This window comes from Lutjanus erythropterus, chromosome 10 (assembly GCF_056507025.1).
Source record: "Lutjanus erythropterus isolate fLutEry1 chromosome 10, fLutEry1.hap2, whole genome shotgun sequence".
Classification (NCBI taxonomy): Eukaryota; Metazoa; Chordata; class Actinopteri; order Lutjaniformes; family Lutjanidae; genus Lutjanus; species Lutjanus erythropterus.
The window spans coordinates 11,284,748-11,304,806 of NC_139326.1; the positions used below are offsets into that span (position 1 = coordinate 11,284,748).

A 20,059-nucleotide genomic window follows, 5' to 3' on the forward strand; every position below is an offset into this window, starting at 1 on the left:
TCCAGAGGTCCAGTCTACATTTTAGTGTTGATTATCACAAATCTGGTGTTAGGAATGGGGACAGTTGGTCGTTGTGTATTGGACAGAAGACGTGCTTGAAGCACTTTCCACAACTACGTTTAAGAGGGACTTTCATGTCTCAGAAGTGGTTAAAAAATATGCCTTAGAAACAAATTTTTCATTTAACCAACAGGGAGAGCTGTTTAAAGCTGTAATCCATAACCTATTTTATGTTTAACTGTCACATTTTTTTGTTATCTGCATGGTGGAGTCTGTCTTTCTGGTTGTCAATGCCAATTAAAGCTTGCAAGCTTGCAGATTGCAAACACCTCACCTCACCTGCCCCCTCAAAGTGTGTGGGAGAACCTACAGTGGCCATTAAATTCATGAAAACCATTTTTTGCCCCATCTAGATTTGTGTTTGGATTGTTCATTCCGGGCAACATGGTGGTGCAACTTGGTAGAGGACCCACGCCCGCTGTAAATATAAATGGCTCATTCTATAGTAATAAAAACACAAAATATAAACAGAATAAGATAAAAAGTTTTGCCAACATTTCTAGGATTTTCTTTCCAACTAACAAGTGATGGAGGGCATCACACTGACAACATTTTCATTCAGCTCACCAGACAGACCAATGAGGATGACTTTCCCATCTTTGAATATGCAGAGGGTTATGGATTTCAGTTTTAACAACTGATTTTGAAAGTGATTGTTTTTCAAGCAGGGGCGCTGCTGAAGTTCACCATGTACAATAACAATAACATAAAACAGGACAGAGCATCATCAGCTCAAGTGGAAAAACAACTATGATCATAGCTTCAGCAGAGAAAAGCTCCATAGCTGTACCTGGCAGCCCTTTGAGGTTTGTCACACACTTCATAGCTACCCGGAATGCTTTGAATGTGATAAATGACCATTGTCAATTTTTTTTTTTGGCACATCGATATGTATGTCCAATGTCTGTGATCCTTGTATCCCCCAGACAGAGCCAAACCCTTTGGCATCTACCCAAACCGGTACTTTGGCCAGTACTTGACCTGCGTACGTCTCGGTGCTGTTCCTGCGTGGACATTAACCTTCGCCAGAGAAGGTTTGGGCGGCGGTGGTGGCGGGGCTTTCCTCCTCTCTTTGCTCCTGTCTGTGATAGTGAAGCCCCGCTCGCTCTTGTCATGCAGGTTGACCCTGGGCAAGAAGTGGGTGGAAACATGCTGGGATTTGACCCGTGGGCTGGAGCCCATTTTAGCTTTCCCCCTCTTATTTAGGGCCACGAACCACTCGCGACCAGTCCTGTGGTTCATGTGGATCACTGAGGCGTAAGTGTTGTAGCTGTTCTCCTGGAAACGTTCCCTGAACTTACAGTCATCTGAGAACCATTCCTGCAAAAGAAGGGAAATATAAATAAGTAATGGCATACTGTGCAGGAATTTCCAAAAAATAATGTAAAGCTTCATAAAAATAATCCCTCAAAACCAGCTGTAGCGACCAGGTTACATTGTTGTCACGGTCTCTCTCCTCTGCTCTCTGTCTGTGAGAGCTGCAAAGAGATACACACACAGGAAGCTTCAACAAATCCCACATTCTGCCTTTAACAGGTCGTTTTACCTCTTTTTCTCTTGGCTTACAGCTAGAGGAATTTGAGACAGTGGACTATAGTTTGGTTGAATCAGTCAGCGAAACTGTCTGTGATTCATTTTTTTAATTAACAAACTTTTAAATCTGCTAAATTTGTAAATTGTTCCACATGTTCCTTTTCTGAGTTCACGAAATTGGATCTGTCCACATGTAAACAAGGCTCAGCTGTGGAACATGTGGGAGCTCTGTTTGCATGCTACCATGTAACCTAATCCTGTGTTTCTCTTGTTAACTGCTGCTAAGATAATTGTCTTTGAAAGAAATGTCTCTGTTCCTTTTCAAGAAAGCTCCCACCAAGCATCTGGAAGCTGACCACTGCCTGAATCTCCCTGCTGATGAAATTTTATTTCCTTGTTAATACTGATCTGACACAAAGGTACACATATACCCATACACCAGTCCAGTGCAAATGATTTTATACTGTCAAATAGCGTGCAGTGCATATGCCAAAGTCCAATTTATGTGCAGGTGATGAGCCAATCCTTCCCATGAACTTCTTTGGAGAGCAGATGGACCCATTTGCATAAAAAATGTCAGGTGACGTAGTATGAAGAGAAAGAGGTTGGAGGTTTGTTAACCTAACAAAGCACATAATGTAATCTAGCGTGTAAGTGTAACATATGACGCAACATAACGTAACCTAACAAAATGTGTAACATAACTTAACATATAACGTAACGTAATATACGTACCTTAACAAAACCTGACGTAATGTAACATATGATGCAACATATTGGCATAACATATGACATAACATATGACGTACTGTAACATAAGATGTGATGTAACATAACGTCATTTATTTGAACCCACGCTACGATCTTTTAGTTAACCTAGCCATTTAGTTATTTTTCCTAAACGTACAAATCTGTGACTGTTTGACATAATTATCAATGTGTTTATTTTTGTCACCATGACGATGAAGGTCACCTGGTTCTGCTCTCCACAGAAGTGATTGCTGTGTCACCTGCATGCAAAATTGGACTGGAGACTAGAGACCTGAGTGGCGTATGCACCACATGCTATCTAAAAGTGTAAAATCGTGTTATTTGTACTCAGACTGACGAGACCATGTTGCATACACACACATACTGCTACTGTGAGAACCTTTTTGTGATCTTACCTTACTGTCACACTGTGCCATAACTTGTTTCTCTTACATCCACATATTCATACAAAGTACAGGTACAAATGTAAAAGTTAGTCTGTGAGCCTAAATCTCAAATTTGCAGTGGGTTGTAGAGCATCTGCATAAGAGACATCTTTGCTCAACTCTGTAACAGTATTTCAAAAATCATCTAAATTAAATTAAATGGAAAATTATGCAGAACAGCCCAATTCTGTTTTCTCACAGAGTAGCTGATCAGTGAGGGCAACAAAATGAGAGTAGAAAGGCCCATAGATGTGAGACTCACTGCTGTATGTAATGACCAGAACTGAAGGGAAAAACATTCTAATGATACAGAGCTGGATCATTTTTCTAATACCATAATTGCAGCCGATTTCAGGGTGAGAAAACACGCTATCATCTCAACCTGTAATTGCATACCACACGGCCCCATTGATGTTCAACATAATATCATCTGATTGTGATCTGATTGGGTGTAGCTGCTGTAAAACATCTCCAACATAACAGAAGATTTCACTTTCATCTTTTGGGGGGGTGTTTCAAAGTCATCTAAATGACTTTCCTTATCACAGTGATGCCTTGACTGACAGCAGCAGAGCCTCCTTTGAACTGGTCAGAAACTCATTATGGCCTCTATATCAACTTCATCCAAGAAGAGCCTCTATATGAAGACACACAGGATGTTGTTTTTCTGTTCATGTCGTTTGTTACAATAGCAATGGGAATGATCAGCAGGATTATTGCATTTCCCTGGCATCTGCATGACAATTTATTGTGTGAATGTGACATATTCCATATAGATCAATAGGGTATTTCAGGGAAAGGTGTGAAATGCATCACTTAGGTGATGCTATAAAGAGGAATTAGTATAAATTAATGTATCAACACTATGGTTTCTGACTCGGGTTGAGCAATATCAACATGCCAGTTTTCATTTTACCAACTGCTTCATGTGTTGTTGTAATTTACAGATAAACCTCAAAGATCTTAAACAAGAGATGATATGTGAGGCTATTTCAGCTCTGTCTTCTCATTTGCGTGGGCGGTGCTAATGGTGGTAACTACATAGGCTGATCTACAGAGGTGGATTAAAACACTGCTTATCTATGAATGCATCAGCATAATCTGAAGATCCCATAACACTGCACATTAGAGCTGCAACTAACAACTATTTTCATTTTTGATTAATCTTAGTTATTTCATGGTCAATGTATTAATCGTTTAAAATGTGAAGACTCTTCACAACAATTAAATTGACTTGCTGCGTCCCTCCTCATTTATTGCCATTTGCAAGGCACTAGAATTATTAATTGTGTAATTTAGAAAGTGCCTGTCAAGCTTTGTATTTCTCTGCATGTTGAAGCAGTGTCACCAAAGTGTGCAACTTTAGCTTTAACCTCAGTCTGTTAGCATTACCACCACATCATGTAGATAGCTGTTAAGTAACGTTACGTATTACAGACATTTTTACAGGGTTCTCGTTTTAAAATGTGTCACATAGAAATATAAAAAAGTCCGCTGGAGACAGACTTACTTACTCATTTAAGCAGTTTAAACATTAGCATTAGCTAGCCACACTTGTGAAATCTGCAATGAGAGTCATCATTTAAGCTGACAGAGTCCATGGTCATTTGCTAGAAATGAGATGCTGCTTTTGTTTACTTCTCTGTAAAATCAAAGACTTTGCATTTTCAAAAATCAGCCCCCTTTTAATCTTAAATCTGCAATGTGGCCATTATGACTAAGGAACTAATATTATTACAGGACCTGGTATTTTGTGGTGAAATTATTACTTTACAAATTGTAGATGCAGCAAATTGGCACAGGATTAAGATCACAAACGACCTGCGCAATTATTATAAAATAGCAGAGGTCCCCAGGTAATACTAGTCCTCTGTGAACAGGGCTATGAATCTGGAACCAGCAACATTAAACATAAAATTTTGAGTTTGAATAATGAAACGATTAGTCAATAATCAGATTAGTTAGCAATTAATTTTCTTTCAGTGGACTAATTGATTTACTGCTGATCGTTGTAGCTCTGTTACACGCTTTGTAAAAGTGTAAAAACATCACCGACAGACTGTATTACGTTCTGCTACACCACATTTCAGAAATGGAGATGCAGATATTCATTGAATGTTCCCATTTTATGCCTAAAAATATCTCGGGTGGGAAACTCTGACATGTACCCAGGGATGCCTGCTTTCTCGCTGCAGTATGACTTCCTTGTATAACCTCCTGCCTTTCTGAATTAAAACAAACTGTTCTGCTTTGCTGAAGAGTGAAGCATAGCAGAAAATGATGCCATTACAGCGTTTGGTAAACATGCCAGTCACAAGAGAGCACGCTGTGGCCACAGCAGAATAGTACAAACCCTTAAGTTATTCAAAGTGACCGACCGTTCCTCTCGGCTGTTGTTTTTAAAAATGATTAGAAAACTGTACGGACCTCCCGAGCCACTGCTATGGGTGGATTGCAATGATTTAACAGAACGCTACATTTGAGCAACATACCAGCTCTGGTACCAGTCAGGGAATTACACATTTGGAAGCAAATCCATTGGAGCATGTATGAATGTACTCACACACACAGGCATATATGCACACACACACAAGCACGCACACACAGGCATGCATACCAGGAAGGAGCTTTGGCCCCTGCCGTGTTTCATAGGATTTAATGGCTGCAGCCAGATTCCAGAGATCTTATTGTTAAAATCATAATGCTTGTACAGCTGTTTAACCTGGCGCTTGCCCTGCTGGATTGGTCACACTCTTTTAAAGGGACCTTTCCCATGATCCTCAAGGGTTAGCTGTATCGGGGGCATGGGTGGAAAGTTACTGATGACTAATTTTTTTTTTTTGTCTACCGAACAATATTGCTTCCTAAGTGTGCCCTTTTTTATTCTTACCACTACGACAGATAGAATATTTTATTCATTCTAATTCCACTAAAATGTGGAACCACATACTGAACTTGGACCACACACCTACTCTGCTCCGATATCCACAAACTTTATGGACTGGATTGTAACTTACTGGTTGAAAAACACTCAACAGTCTAACACAAGACATGTTTTGTTTTGTTTTTTTGTTACACCATATCTAAAACAAATGCCAATTAATATTTTTTTCATTTGCTTTTCTCAACACTCAGAAAACTCTTTCCAAAGAAACATCCTCTGAATTCCAAATGATGCTTCATGTGTTGAGATATGAAACAAAACAACTCAACAATAAAACAGGGACAAGAGTCTGCAGCCAACATGCAACTGTTTTGTAGATTAGGTTTAATGTTCATCACTATCACAGTCTTACTGGCCGTCCACACTAAGAACAATAAGTTTAACAGTAGCTGTAATGATGTGAGCATCGACACTAATAGACGATAACGTTCTGTAAACAGTGGCACCAAGCACCTGGATATTACCTGTTAATGCTGTATGTTGCACAGAGAAACAAAAAGAAAACCAGAAGGTTACGGGTTCAAAACATTCTTTAAAGATGGGAGGAGATAGGAGAATCCAACACTCACAAGAGTTGTCATTTTTGTAGTTTTTTTTGTAACTTTCAGCCTAATTTGGTGTTTAATAACATGTAGGCTATAGCCTGTAAATTTAGGTGGATTTTGATTGGACCGATGTCAATGCTATCGTTCACCATGCTGTCACTGTTGTTATAGTTTTGGTGTGGACAATTTTTAAAATGATATATTTATAGTTACTGTCACATTCTTAGTGTGAACAGCCTTTTAGTTGAGCATCTTAGCATCCTTATTTTGCTAAAAGACACCTGATGCTGATTGGGGTATCATCACTTTGTCAGATATTTGCTGCATTTCCCTCTTCATCTTTGTTTCCTCTGCTCTGTGTGGTTCACTACACAAACGTGGAACAAAGCAGAGGAGGGACAGGTGCTATTGTTCATTAAATAAAAGCTTCCCAGCAAGACTTATTTGTTAATGTAGTCCATATAAAGCCAGAGATGGACAGATATTGACCGCAAACCAGTCAAGTTGAAGCTAGCCCTCAAATGAGCTAGTTCTCAAAGACTTGTGGGTGCAGCAGTCAAGGGGCAGCATCAATCAGCATTTTCTGTAGCTATATAATTTCATTATTCTCATGTATTTCTGACTTTCTCTCCTGCATTTGTCCCTCTGTCTCTTTCTGTCTCTTCCTCACTCTGTCATTGTTGATTCAAGAAAAGCGGGTGACCTTTTCACCTTTCAAAAGATGATGTTTGTGGTGGCTTGCTGAGCAGGTCATGTACAGTGCTGTGCATGTGTCTCCTCGCCCATTATCCAGACAATAAATTGCCACTGCAAAAACATCAAAATATTAAATATGACCAACGGTGCAACAAGATAAGGTTCAGGGTGTCACCTGACACCCAGACGTGAGGCCCGAGCCTGTCTGTCGCCCCCAAGGTTTACATCCGCCCCAAATCGTCAAGGCAGTTAAATAGCAGAGTGCAGCTGTAGCCACAGATTGGAGTTTCAGTTATACAAATATTTCTCTGAAGCAGAGCTGCTTCGGAGGCAAAAATAAGCCCCAACTGCAATGGTTGGTGCCAAAGATCCAGCCTCTCAGAGTGCAGAGTATCTACTGTAAGTAGCAAGGCTCTACTGCAAAAAAGACACTGATTGAAATATCAAATTCAAATTGATTGAGTAAATTGACTGAGACTGATTGAGAGAGTCATACAGACACAACAAAACCAGCCACAAACAACAGACGATCGACCTTTGAGTTGGTGCAGAAGCAGTGGATGTGGACAGTTGGACATCCATTTGTGACATTTCGACAGTTTGGAACAGGAGATGAAGGGGCAAATGACCGGTTTGCACACATGCTGGACCACAAGAAATATCATCCCACTGAGTCAGACCGTGGCTATGCATGAAAAACTTCCAGGAGAACGATAATAATTATTTAGTTCGAGGCAGTACCCTACACTGTCATTGTTTTCTCTTATTATCCATGTCTGCCCGGTTTCAGTTGATGTTTAAATCATGTTTGGGATGTGCTTTGACCCTGAGAAAGTTTGTAATTTTCCTGTGTGCTTACACAGTCTAAGCTGCAATGACAACTGAATGTGTCTCTGCTGGTGGACAGCTCACAGTCGTATTAGTAGATTTCAAGCGAGTTGTGGCTGAGAATCCACTTTGAGGAAAGACGCCACATCACTCCCCGCTGACAGGGTTTCGTGAAACAATACCGGGAGCTGAGGGGACATAAATCTCAGCATCCACACCCACAGCAGCTCACAGACTCTCCGGCTCTCCGATTGTTGCCTGCCCGGCTGATTGTTTACTCAACATATTGATCTTCACTTTGTGGCTCACTCCTCTGTATATTATCAGCCGTCCCAGACAGGACTTAATCTGCTCTTCCCATTAACACATGCTAATAGGGAGCCGCTTCTATCTATATGCCTGCCAAGGCTCACGCAGATGACTCGTCAGTGCGGCTGGCTGGCCGGTCGGCCGGCCTGCTTACGGACGGCACTGAGGCCAAGCTGCTGTGGGCAGATTTGGGTTTACTGTGTGTTTGGGGGGATTTGAAAGTCTCTGAAACTGTGGCTGAAGATTACAGTAGTATGCTATGACATGCTGATGTCAGATTTGGGGATTTTGTTATGCAGCACAGATGCAAAGCTGCACAAACTAATAAACAAAACAAATATAGACGCACTAAGCGAGGTTTTGATGGATGAATATACCCATTTCATGAGTCCAAGAGAAGTTGCAAGAGAGAGGGGCATCACATCAGCAGCAAATGAGATGCAGATTCACAGATTGGACAAATTAAATTCTTGTGCCAGGTCTGTACACTGGCAAGAAGTCTGCAAGAATCACAATCAGAAGTAAACAATATTAAACTTTCAGCAGGGAAATTTATTCTTTGGCTTTGGGAGCAGCATGTATAACAAAATAATCTGACCATGAGATGCAATTGAGAGCTCTGATAAGGCATCAGTGTGCTTCAAACAAAGTGCTTGTTGGATTGTCTCATCCCCCTACACCTCGCTGACGTCAGAATTTTGACAGCCGAGTCCAGCAACTTTTCTAACTTTCCAAAACTGACATGTGATTAGTCAAGCTTGTTTCAGTCTTCACACAAGTAACTGTCACTTTTCACAACAAAGTACAACACCATGAATGCCTTCATGGAGAGACTGATCAACAGAGTGAACCATCGTGCCCATTTGTACAATCATTCCACTAAACCAGACCAGTTGTTCCTCCATAAGACATTTAAAAGTAACTGTAGTTGATGCAAAGTTTAACTGTTAACTTCATAATTATTTTTTAAGACCTGTCGAAATCTTATTTAAGACACTTTAAGACATTTTAAGGCCTAAAATTCAGACTTCTTAAAACTTTTTAAGGATGTGAAGAAACCCTGCTGTAAAGCAATTGGTTGCTAAAGTATAGAGTACGAATTAAAAGTACATTTTTCTCCTTATGTTGGAGTAGAAGTATAAAGTTGCAGAATATGGACATGATTTAAGTACAAATAATAACTAATAATTGTACGATGCTTGTGACTTTCCACCACTGCTTGCAGGTGAGCACAAGGACACAAACACAGCTGTGGGTTGATGTTGCCCTGTGTCTGCTGTTCACTGACTTACTAGCAATAACAACTTTATAAAGGTGGAAGTGTGTCAAGAGTTCTTCTGTCCCCAAATGACCAAATAATTAATCAGTGCAAATATGAATCTCCAGCATTAACTTGGCTGTGAGTGCACAAGTAGGAGTACGTCTGTGTTCATGCTGGGAGTGAATGCTGAGAGTGCAGTGTTACAAACAGAAGCATTGTGTAAAGTGTGTGTGGGGACACTCACAGTGGCGTGGAGCCGTCCTCTTTTATTCATGGCCAGGAATCTGTTACTGTAGACCCCTTTGATGCCGATGACCCCCTGAGAAACCGCAAAGAGTTCCAGGACACCTGGATGGACAAACAGTATGCTCTGATGAGTGATGGATGAGGCAAGTGTATTTTTACTCCTCCTGTCATTTTCTGTAACTCGCTGCTGATGTGCTCTGCTGTCCTTTCAGCTCTGTTATTCAGGTCATCTTCATCTTACTGTATGTTAATTTAAATCACTAGTAACTCTTTGGGCTGGGTTGATTGATGAGCTTCAGCCTGAGGTCAGTCCAAGCCACCAAGCCAAAACGCCAGTATTTGACAACTTGGGAATGAGACTCAACAATCAGCAATCTTTCTCTTGAATTACTTACTCTAACTTTAACTATTGTTTTTGATCATCATATTTTATCTGCGCTGCAGCAAATAAAAACTTTACAAATCAACACTGCAATGGTAATGAGAGAGCTGCAGGCTGTTAATGTTGCCTGCAAGCACAAATTTATCAGTGGCTACCTTAACACTGCCTGCGGGACTAACAGTAGTGGTCTACAGTTGACGGAGGCAAGGTCACCCCCTCCCCAGGTGGAACAACAGACTGGCTTGTTGGTGTAGACGAATAACAAGTGGAATCCTCCCCCTTTAATAACGAGTACCACTGTGCTCTTTACCAAAACCCCTAAACTCCAGATGTTCCTCAGCGGCCAAAAGCAAAACAGGAAATTTAAAGTGCTACTTTAGAGATACGGTGGTATACAACGTGTTTGGTATTAACATCATAAACATTAGTTTGCATTTAGTCTCAAATGCCAAATTAGTGTTCTCAGGAGGGGATATTTTCATATTTAACTAAAATCCTAATCTTCCGCAACATTAAAGGAATAGTTTGGATTTTTTGAGGTAGCATTGTATAAGTACTTATCTGTAGTTTGTAGAAGCAGCAGGAGTACCAGTGTAGGAAGCTAAGCAATGAGCTGCTGCACAGTAATAAACAGCAGTAAAACATATTATAGACACCTACAACATCAATATCAGTTTAAGTGTACACCAAATTTAGAAGTCAGCCTTTTCCAAATGAAAGGTGACAAATATCGCACTCTCCAAACCAACTAAACTGCTTTTGAGATAACATTTGAAACATTGTGGGACCAAAAAACAATCCATTAGTTAGTTGTTAGCTGAGTCAAAGGAAAAACTGGTCCTGGTCATAATAAAGACGGAGACCTAATGAAAAGTTGATATTGACACGATATTGTCACCACTGCACAGCACCAAGGTCAGTCAAGTAAAAAGTCAGAATAATAAGAAACTTAAATAGACGTGTTATCCCAGATTAATACTGTCAGTGTATTAACTACTACCTGAGGCATTCTGTGAAGCAGTGATATGACAGCAGTGCGATGGTAAAAGTATCTTCATATTACAAATCTAAGACGGCCAGTCTCCTGCTCGTCTCCAGCACTGTCATGCGGGATTCAAAACCACATGGCTGTCGTGTTGAAATCCATGTAACCTGACAACTCTTCTAAAGGGGACCATGAAATGGAGGCACAAGTGCACTTTCACGGTCAGCTTCGTCTGTTTCGTCAGCGGATGAGTGATGAGGGATCTGGTGGTGCAGTAAAAAAAACTGTATATCTGATTTATGACTTCAGTCTTCTGGCCTGGATGACGCAGCATGAGATTCACATACAGGACGGTGCTAAAAACTGTTGTATTTAACACTGGATTTTAAGTTTCCAGCCAAAACTCATGCTAATTATCTCAATTTTGTTTTGCTCTGCATGCAGCTGAAAACTGGTGTGTGCTGAAAAATATTCACTGTTTAGATCCACCTGAGTTTATGAAGCAGTTTATACCAGTTTTGAGTGTTAATAATATCCTTTTTTTTTCTTTTGAGTTAAAAGTTGATCACGACTTTCTGGCAGAAGAGATACTGTGTCTCAATGGGACCTTCCTGGTTTAATAAAGGATAAATCAATGAAGTAAAATAAAGATCATTTTTGAAAATGGACAGAAATAATTTTTCAAGTTAAAGATCTAGTGCAATCTTGATCATCTGCCTTCTGACACTATTATGTAAAAATAAATCTTAAAATGTTTGTATAAGATGATCTCACATGATCTGACATTTTCAGTCTTTCTTATTTAAGTTATATTTGAATTTTCCACACTTTTTACTGTAGGTAGTCTGGTTGGTTAAGGTAAGGGTTAGTCTTACCACAGATGCCTAGATGAAAACAAGAATATAATTCATTGATTATCAATCTTGCTATCAGCCTCAAAAGTTTAGCCTCCAAAGTGCTATGCTTCTTAGATCAAAGGTTCTCTTTTTTTTCTCAGCCAAGGACCCCTTATAAAATAGAAAGTATTACAAGGGACCCTGACATGTATGTCCCTTGGGATAATTTAACACTGCCTGTGTTTTTTTTTTTACACTTCTGCTTAGTTTTATGAAAAACAACACAAGAAAAATATATCAGAAAGATAATGTATATAATCTCTGAACTGTTTTAGATTCAAAAATTTAGAGGGACAGTTCATGCCAAAATCAAATACACATATTTTACCTCTTGCTTGTAGTGCTGATTATCCATCCAGATAGCTTTGGTGTGAGTTGTTGAATTTTGGAGAAATCAGCTGTAGAGACGTCTGCCTTTTCTCAGATAAAGGAACTAGAGAGCACTTGGCCTGTGGTGCTCAGAGCACCAAAAAAATATGCAATGTCTCTTTCCATAAATTTGACCCAGTTACTAAAGATAATCCAAAGACCTTGTTGTGAGTTTCATTAAGGAACTTTTGCTCTGCAGTAGAATCAACAAACAACTTTTTTCTACAAGACAGAAAATAGTTCCTATACATGAAACTGCTCTGTTGAATTTTTCAAACTTTGAGCACCACAACCCTCGTGCTATTTAGTCCCATTATACAGAGAAAGCAGACATCTTTACCGCTAATATCTCCAAAAACTCATAACAAAACTATCTAGATTAATAAATAGCCTACAGGCAAAAAGAACAATGTGTAGTTTTGATTTGCTGGTGACTGTCCCTTTAAACATTTTGTTTGACTATGAAGGCCCAATCAATCAATAAATTAATATATAAATCTGAAAGGTTTTCAGACCACTGGCAGAGTGCCAAGGACCCCAGGGGGTCCTCTGACCCCTATTTGAGAACCACTGTCTTAAATGACTGGAAATACATCAAATCAATCAAGTCACTATAACTTTTCTTTTCTCAGACAGTTATGGTACAAAGCAACTCAGTGTAGTTTTAGATTCCAATAATCCAATGATATTTCTTCCCTTAAAACCAAAGAAGGAGATTTCTGCAAAGAAAAACATGCGCTTGCATATGTGAACTGTGTGTGTGTGTGTGTGTGTGTGTGTGTGTGTGTGTGTGTGTGTGTGTGTGTGTGTGTGTGTGTGTGTGTGTGTGTGTGTGTGTGTGTGTACGTGCCAGTCTGTGTATGTATGCATATATCTGTGGGTCTTATTTGCTTTTTATCACCTTTTACTATCTTAGATTTTACTGTACTATTTGGTACTTTTTCATTATATTGGCTGTTCTTGTTTTTATTATTACTTCATTTATCTTGCTTTTATTGCCTTGTGAAGCACAACTAATTTATGACCCATTTCATTGAAGAAAAGTTAAATAATCGAATTAGCGCGTAAATAAACTTTCTTTAAACTATTTTTGAAGGTAAACAGAAGATTCAATAATAGGAATTAATGACAGTAGTCTAAATTTTAAGTTGGATATTTTTTGCAGTGTAGGATAAGGAGTAACGTTGTTTTGATGACAATCGTGCTGATTGGCAATCCAACACATCCTGGTGTCTGACTGCTGCACCTGTTACTTCCACAAATAGTGTACCTGCCAACATCCCGGAGAGACACAAACAAGCTCGTCAGGCAGATGGCTGCTGCTCAGATATTTCACAGGGTCAGACAGCAGCCTAAGTTTAGGAGCGCGGTCCTTACACTCTTCCTCTGTAAATCATCATTGTTATAACTTCCAGGGATGACTTAAAATAGATAAAACCGCTAGCACAGACCAGTCAATTAGAGCAAATGCAGGAATGTAGATCCGAGTGCGCATTCTCAGCGGGACGCACTGGACTCATCTGCGCGTCTGCACGTTTATAATTTAGTAGGTGAGGCTGTTCCGTGCGCCGTGGAGCCGGAGTGAATGACTTACTCAGCTGGTTGGGCTCATGGCTGCCGTTGACTCTGCCGTCGGGATGAATCTGGAGATGGAAGCCGATGCCAACCCTACAGTAGAGCCTACAAGTCCTGCGTCCCGAGCTGATCTCCTCCTCCAGAAGTTGGCGCTCCAAAGAGACGTGCTGCTGAGCTCCGGCGGCGGCGGCGCAAATCAAGTGAGCGACGGTCAGAAGGTAAAGAGGAACATTCATTCTTCCAAAGAGAAGACTCTCGCTAGGCCACTTCCAGCATTTTGGTGTCGCTCCTGAGCTCTGGGCACCACGAACCGTGCGCACGCAGCGCTCCTGGGCATTACCCCGGCTGCAGGAGCTGGAGCTGTTCTGCTGCTGGCACCGGGATATTTATAACGCCAATGATCTCACTACTCGATGCATGCCTGAGCTCTAAAGGACGCTCTTTCATCCAGATTTTGTCGCCGAGATGCCACTCCTGCTCAGCACCGATCCACAGCAGCGGGGCGTGAAGGGAGCGCGACTGACACCGCACATTTTCCAAGGAATCGTCCGCGCCAGGACGCAGTAAGCGCGGCATTTTACGCACAGGGAGACATCGTTTCAATAGATCGAGGACGCGATTAATTCAGACATGAAAAAATGACTCTTCTGACGGCGTCTCTGTGATTATGAGAAGAGTTGAAGCGATATCATGAGACGTTAAACGCAGGGGGGAGGGTGGTGGGGCTCAGACGGCGGAGATCATCAGGTGGTGCAGCAGACTTTTAACACTGGCTCATCAGAAGACTCAGGCAGCCGTATTTATAGGCTTTAGTCCACCTTATCATCTGATACGTTCACATGCTGACAGGACACGCGTCCGTCAAGCAGCCTAATGTATTCTGAGCAGTGTGCAGTGACAGAGGAGTCTAATGATCAGATTGTGGATTACTGCAAACACTGATAGGGAGGATATATTGTGCACTCACTGAAACACACATTTTGTTTTCTTTAGTTTCCTTCCTCTCATAAGACCTAAATTATATCCTCTCAACAGCATCCAAATAATTCTTCAGGATGGCAGTTTTTGCAGTGGATGTCCCATCAATAGTTATGTGACCTGTGAGAATGTCCTTGGAAAAAAAACACTGAATGCCCCAGATTAGAATTTCTCCTAACCAGTAACACAAAGATGTCACTTAAAGTCATTTAAAGTCATTCAAACGTCAGATAAATTGATTATTTCACTCATGTCATGTTATTCATTAGTTTAACACGCTATACAGTACATTGTATGTGAAAGATCGACTCTGTCTTGGTTGTGATGCCAGACAAACACACAAACACAAGTCACACAAATACAAGAAGTTTCTAAAAGAATAAAAAGGTTTCCTAGAAGTTCTCTGACAACAGCTGAATGGAGTAAGAGAGAAGAATTAAAACATAATAAATCTTATTCCAGTTGGCTCCTGGTTCCAAGTCAAGGAAAAAGTAAAAACATCATTGGCAACACTTTTTCTTATCTGGCAGCAAAGCAGTAAAAAAAAAAGGTAAAAGTTTTTTCCTAACGCCTTTGAGCAATACATAGAATACATAGAAGCCCAAACTCCTCATCTATTACCAACTGCTCTGAATTGGGCAAAATTCAGAAATCATCCAGTCAGCTGTCATAGTGGTTGTCATTCTGGGAATAAACAATATATCAAACCATAACCTGCAGAGAAACAACATAAATGGAGCCCTGAGATTTAACATTTTATCTGAAGCAACTAGCTTTTTATAAACTAAAGCCATGTCAGAGAAGAAGAAGCACAGGTGTAAATAATACAATTAATAATAGCTGAATTCCATTTAGCTGCTTCAATGTATTGTGCATGCTGGTTTACAGTCATAGCTTAATGGGACACTTGAATAGGACAGAGCTGTTGTTAACGTTGTTATTAATACCTGGGACTTTTCTGGGAAGTCAAAATGCCTGCTGACAAAATGAAACATCTACAAAATGTTGAAAATAGAAATAAAGGTGAGTTACAAACACAGTCCTGTCTTAAAACTGACCACTGTTTATACATTTGCACCGTGCAAAGACAGTGGAACCTGCAAGAACGTTCTCCATCAGAGTTCTTTCCAGTTTCAAGATGCTTTCTCATAGTTTAAAGGTTAAGTTCAATTTACTTTTTTGCCCTTATGTGCAGGAGTTTTTCATCACTTTCATTGTTCCTCCTGTTTTAGTGCAACAGTCACTATATTTACATGCACAAAATACTTTTGTCCTTATTCAGAAAAAATAATATTCCCATTTACATGCATCCATACATAATTAATGTGATGATGTATATCTTCTACAGCATGTACAAAAACCTGTTGATATACAAACTTTTTATGTTAATAATAAATAAAAGTAGTCTCCCACCTACCAGAATGTGAGCTTTTTGCAACTTTCCAAAACAAATAATCTAACAATCAGATACACTTTACACAGCCACCGGCTTGGTAAATGGAGTTGAGGAAGGAAGCAGAATTTGAACTTCTTTCTCAAGCTCTCCTTTCATTCTTCACACAATTTCATGTGTTCGTCTGAGTGCAACAACACAGTTTTCTTTCTCCTCCTTTTTGTTCGAGTATTGCAGTTTGAAACACATATGTCCTCAAGTCTGTGGTGAACTTTTCAAGAGCTTTATGCCTCCTCTTTATGCGTCTTTATGTGATAGGAATTAGAGATTTACAGACCTCAGGTGTGTAAGCTACAAATGGGCCTCAACCTGCATAAGCAAGGTGGTCTATGCTCAGTATATTTTATGAATCGAACATAAGAGCACTGTCAGAAATGATCTTAGGACTAAGTTCAAGTATTAATATGACAGATTCTTTTGGAAATGTGGCCCATGGCCTAACAACATGTTAAACAAACATGTTTCCTTTCAAGCATGCTGAAACCTTAACGCAAAGAGAGAATTTCCCACTACAAAGACCATGAAAGATTCACACTAGATCTTTCTAACCTATACTGCTGAAACCTAAAATTATCTTTAGCTAAGGTTTGGAATACATGAAGACTGGATTTTGCCCCCCATCACTTACAACAGAATTACTATACAAAGGAATCTCTCGACAGTCAGCATGTTCAGAAGAATGTTTTGGTTATTTCTCTGCAAGACAAAAGACAATTCTTAATTTCTCAGATGATAATAGTGTACATTTTTTCCTACTGTGAGCTGACGTTTGCCTCCAGAAATGACTGTGGAATGTCCACTTCAGCCTTTGAGGGTTTTAAAGAGCAATTAAGTAATAAGCCTTCAGACTCTACTGGAGCTCTAAAGATCTCTGTTAAAGGGAGTACAGATGCACAATCAGAGATATCTAAAAATAAAAATCATACAAAATAAAATAAGTGGCTTTCTTTACCTGCTTCAGTTCAGTTCTACTTCTTGATCAAACAAAAAAGGACAGGACATTTTAAAAACACTCATCTCATACTGTATACTTTGAATCTTGCTCACTGTAGCACGTGTTCCGTGTTAAGCTTATTAATTTTCTATCTTCACATGCATTCATTGTAATCCTGTCCCTCATTGTTTTCGGGGGCCCGGCTATGTTTGAATTTGATTACCCCGGGCCCGGCAGTGGATTACAGCCTGTATAGGGACCTAATTGTCTCTGGCACACAGAGCCGGGGCCGGGCCCACATTACCTTTTATGTAAACAGCGGGGCAGTGTTTAGTCCCACTGTTCTAATGGCCAGTCATTCCTGTGAGGCCATTCCAGTAACAGTGAGGTAATCCTCCTGAGTCGTATAAACACGGATGATCCTGACTGATTCTCCCGCCCGATTGATCCCAGCTTTTAGCAGCTTTTTAGTCTAAGCAAACAGCAGACAGCAGGTTCTGCTGCGGCCCTGAACCGTCTGAGCCCAGAGATAGTGATCAGTCTGAGGGTCGAGGCCACTGCCTGAGCATCTGACCGGTCAAGGCCCCAATCATCAACATATGACAGCACTCCTCTGATGTCCAGTGGTGCTGGAATACTCTGCATAGTCATCATTGTAGAAAAAGACCCTTCTACTGTAAGTTTTCTAAGCTTTTCAATGACTTCTGAGATTGCAGGAAGTATGCTGATGGGTCTGTAGTTGCTCATCTCCTGTTTGTCTCCAGATTTGTAGTTTCAGGGCACTGGAAAATGCATTATCAAGACTATATTGTCATTCTTTTGCTTTTCGATAAAGTTTGTAGGTGTCAGAATTAAAGGATATCTGTCATAAACTGAAACTTGGAGAATTTGAACTGAGACTTTGAAGTGACACTGCTTTTTAACCTCTGAGCTAGCATGCACCAGCATTTCTCATTTCCTGCCCACCGTCAACATAAATGACAACTCAATCTGCGTTCTCTTCTCGTTTTTTTAACTGGAAACTCCCACTCAGCAGTTGGCAAAAATCAGTGACGAAGGTTAGAGCAGTGATGCCCTCCCCTTCCCTCCCTCAACAGCATTGTCACCATGCGGAAACCTGCATCAGGTCACGTGGGTAAACGTTTTTTAGAATGGCTTGGGAGAACGACACTAAAACATACATACTTTAACTAAAAGGTTCAGATGAAGGTTCTGACTTAAAGAACACTACTGGGAAGCTACAGAATGATAAAAACCTTGAAACAGAAAGAAAAATAGGACTCAACCTAACCACAAATTTACATGGTTATTACAACCCTGATTCTCAAAAACGTGACGTTGGGTAAACAGAATGCAATCTTTTGCAAGACATTTTCAACCTATATTCAATTGAAAACAGTAAACAGAAAACCAGTTTGAACAGGGGCAACAAAAGACTAGAAAAGTTGTGGAATGCACATAAACACGGGCAGCATCTTATCCAGATGTTGAAGGACACCTTGTGCATCTGTACGAGATGCCAAGGGGCATGACAAGAACATCAGCATATGACAACCTGAGATGAGAATGACTTGGCTTTATATGTATTATTTACCTTCAAAAAGCTCAACACTATTCCTTCTTGCTTCAATCCTTGGGCGCTTGTTAGGTCATAAATAGCAGAGACATCTTGAGAAAACCTTCATATGAGAGTCCCTTAAAGCTCATCTTCAACATTGTGCAGGTTTTCATACTTGCACTGATGTGGACAAGTGAATTAGTTCCAGCATTTGCTTGTGCTGCATGTATGTAGCAGAATTAATGAGCTGTGCCTCAGATTGTTGTATATTATTTTGCTGTCTGAGACCTTTCGTGGGAGTCGAGTTACTCGAGCACTCTTAGTTTGTGTGTACATATTCTTTGGCCACCCAATATTTTAAGATGGTTCATCAGGCTTTTCTGCTATGGCCGAAGAGGTCAGCCAAGTTCCCCTCATATTCATCAACCCTCTTCATATATGATTTACAGTGTTTATGCTAATGCTTTGTACAAGAATGAAGACATGCCCTGCAGTGTGAAGAGGCAATTTTCATCTACACACACAAACAAATTACTGCCAGCTTGTATTGACAGTAAGGACTGTTACGTCAAAAGCGTCACTGAATCCACAAACAAATGTCGGGACGTCCCCGTCAGCGCTTCCCACCATCAGCAGCTCCACTGGAGCCTCGCTGACATGTCGTCTGCAGCGTCCAACATTCGCCGCCGGCCGTGTTGTTCCCACTCCCCTGACGACCCCTTTGAGTAATAACAGATCCTCTTTTCCCCGAACCTTCTTTCTTTGAGAGTTTAAAGTCTGCTCTGAAAGACGGCTCTGAGAAATGAGAGGACAGAGAAAGGAGAGTCGGAGAGGGAAATGAGCCTGGGCTCAGCGGCCGGGTGTTTTAAGTAAACTTCAGACTAAGCGCAGTGTTGATCCCCAACATCTCAAAATAATTAGCAGGACAGGGACACTGCGGCTTGTTTGTTGTTGGGTTTTGTTCAGGTTGCTGTCTCTTGGCGGGGCCACAAAGCAACACCTGTTTACTTGGTCCAGACACACCACCTGTCAGCAGAGAGAGGAAGAGAGGGTGTGTGTTGGGGGTCTGATCCACTGGAGGGCCTTGAAAGAAGATGTACCTGGACGTCCTCAACCGAGAATCCTAATTCTTTCTTTTATCAAATTACTATGCGTTCATTTGCAGAGGGCGCTTTACTGAAAATAGAGAGATCACATGAAGGTGAAAAATAAGAAGAAGACCAGAGGCCAGAGTATTGTGTCTGTGTGTATCAGGAGGAAAGAGATAAGTATTTGTTCTAGTGAAAACTGCTGCTGTCTGGAGCCTCTTTC

General features: G+C 40.6%; 1 protein-coding gene across 1 annotated transcript; it reads right to left on the bottom strand.

Moving 5' to 3' along the window:
* Positions 1 to 652: 652 nt before the first annotated feature.
* fgf5 (fibroblast growth factor 5) lies at positions 653 to 15,369 on the bottom strand. Its single transcript, XM_084729466.1, has 3 exons — positions 13,845 to 15,369; positions 9,617 to 9,720; positions 653 to 1,380 (listed from the first exon to the last, which is right to left on the bottom strand). The coding sequence occupies exons 1-3, from the start codon at positions 14,059 to 14,061 to the stop codon at positions 1,009 to 1,011; spliced, it is 693 nt and encodes a 230-aa protein (XP_084585592.1). The 5' UTR covers positions 14,062 to 15,369; the 3' UTR covers positions 653 to 1,008.
* Positions 15,370 to 20,059: the final 4,690 nt, after the last annotated feature.

Coding starts and splice junctions, on each gene's coding strand:
- fgf5 (XM_084729466.1), bottom strand. CDS start 14,061: ATGAATGTTCCTCTTTACCTTCTGACCGTCGCTCACTTGATTTGCGCC. Junction 9,721..13,844: donor CCATGAGCCCAACCAGCTGA/GTAAGTCATTCA, acceptor TTGTCCATCCAG/GTGTCCTGGAACTCTTTGCG. Junction 1,381..9,616: donor GAGGACGGCTCCACGCCACT/GTGAGTGTCCCC, acceptor CTTCTTTTGCAG/GAATGGTTCTCAGATGACTG.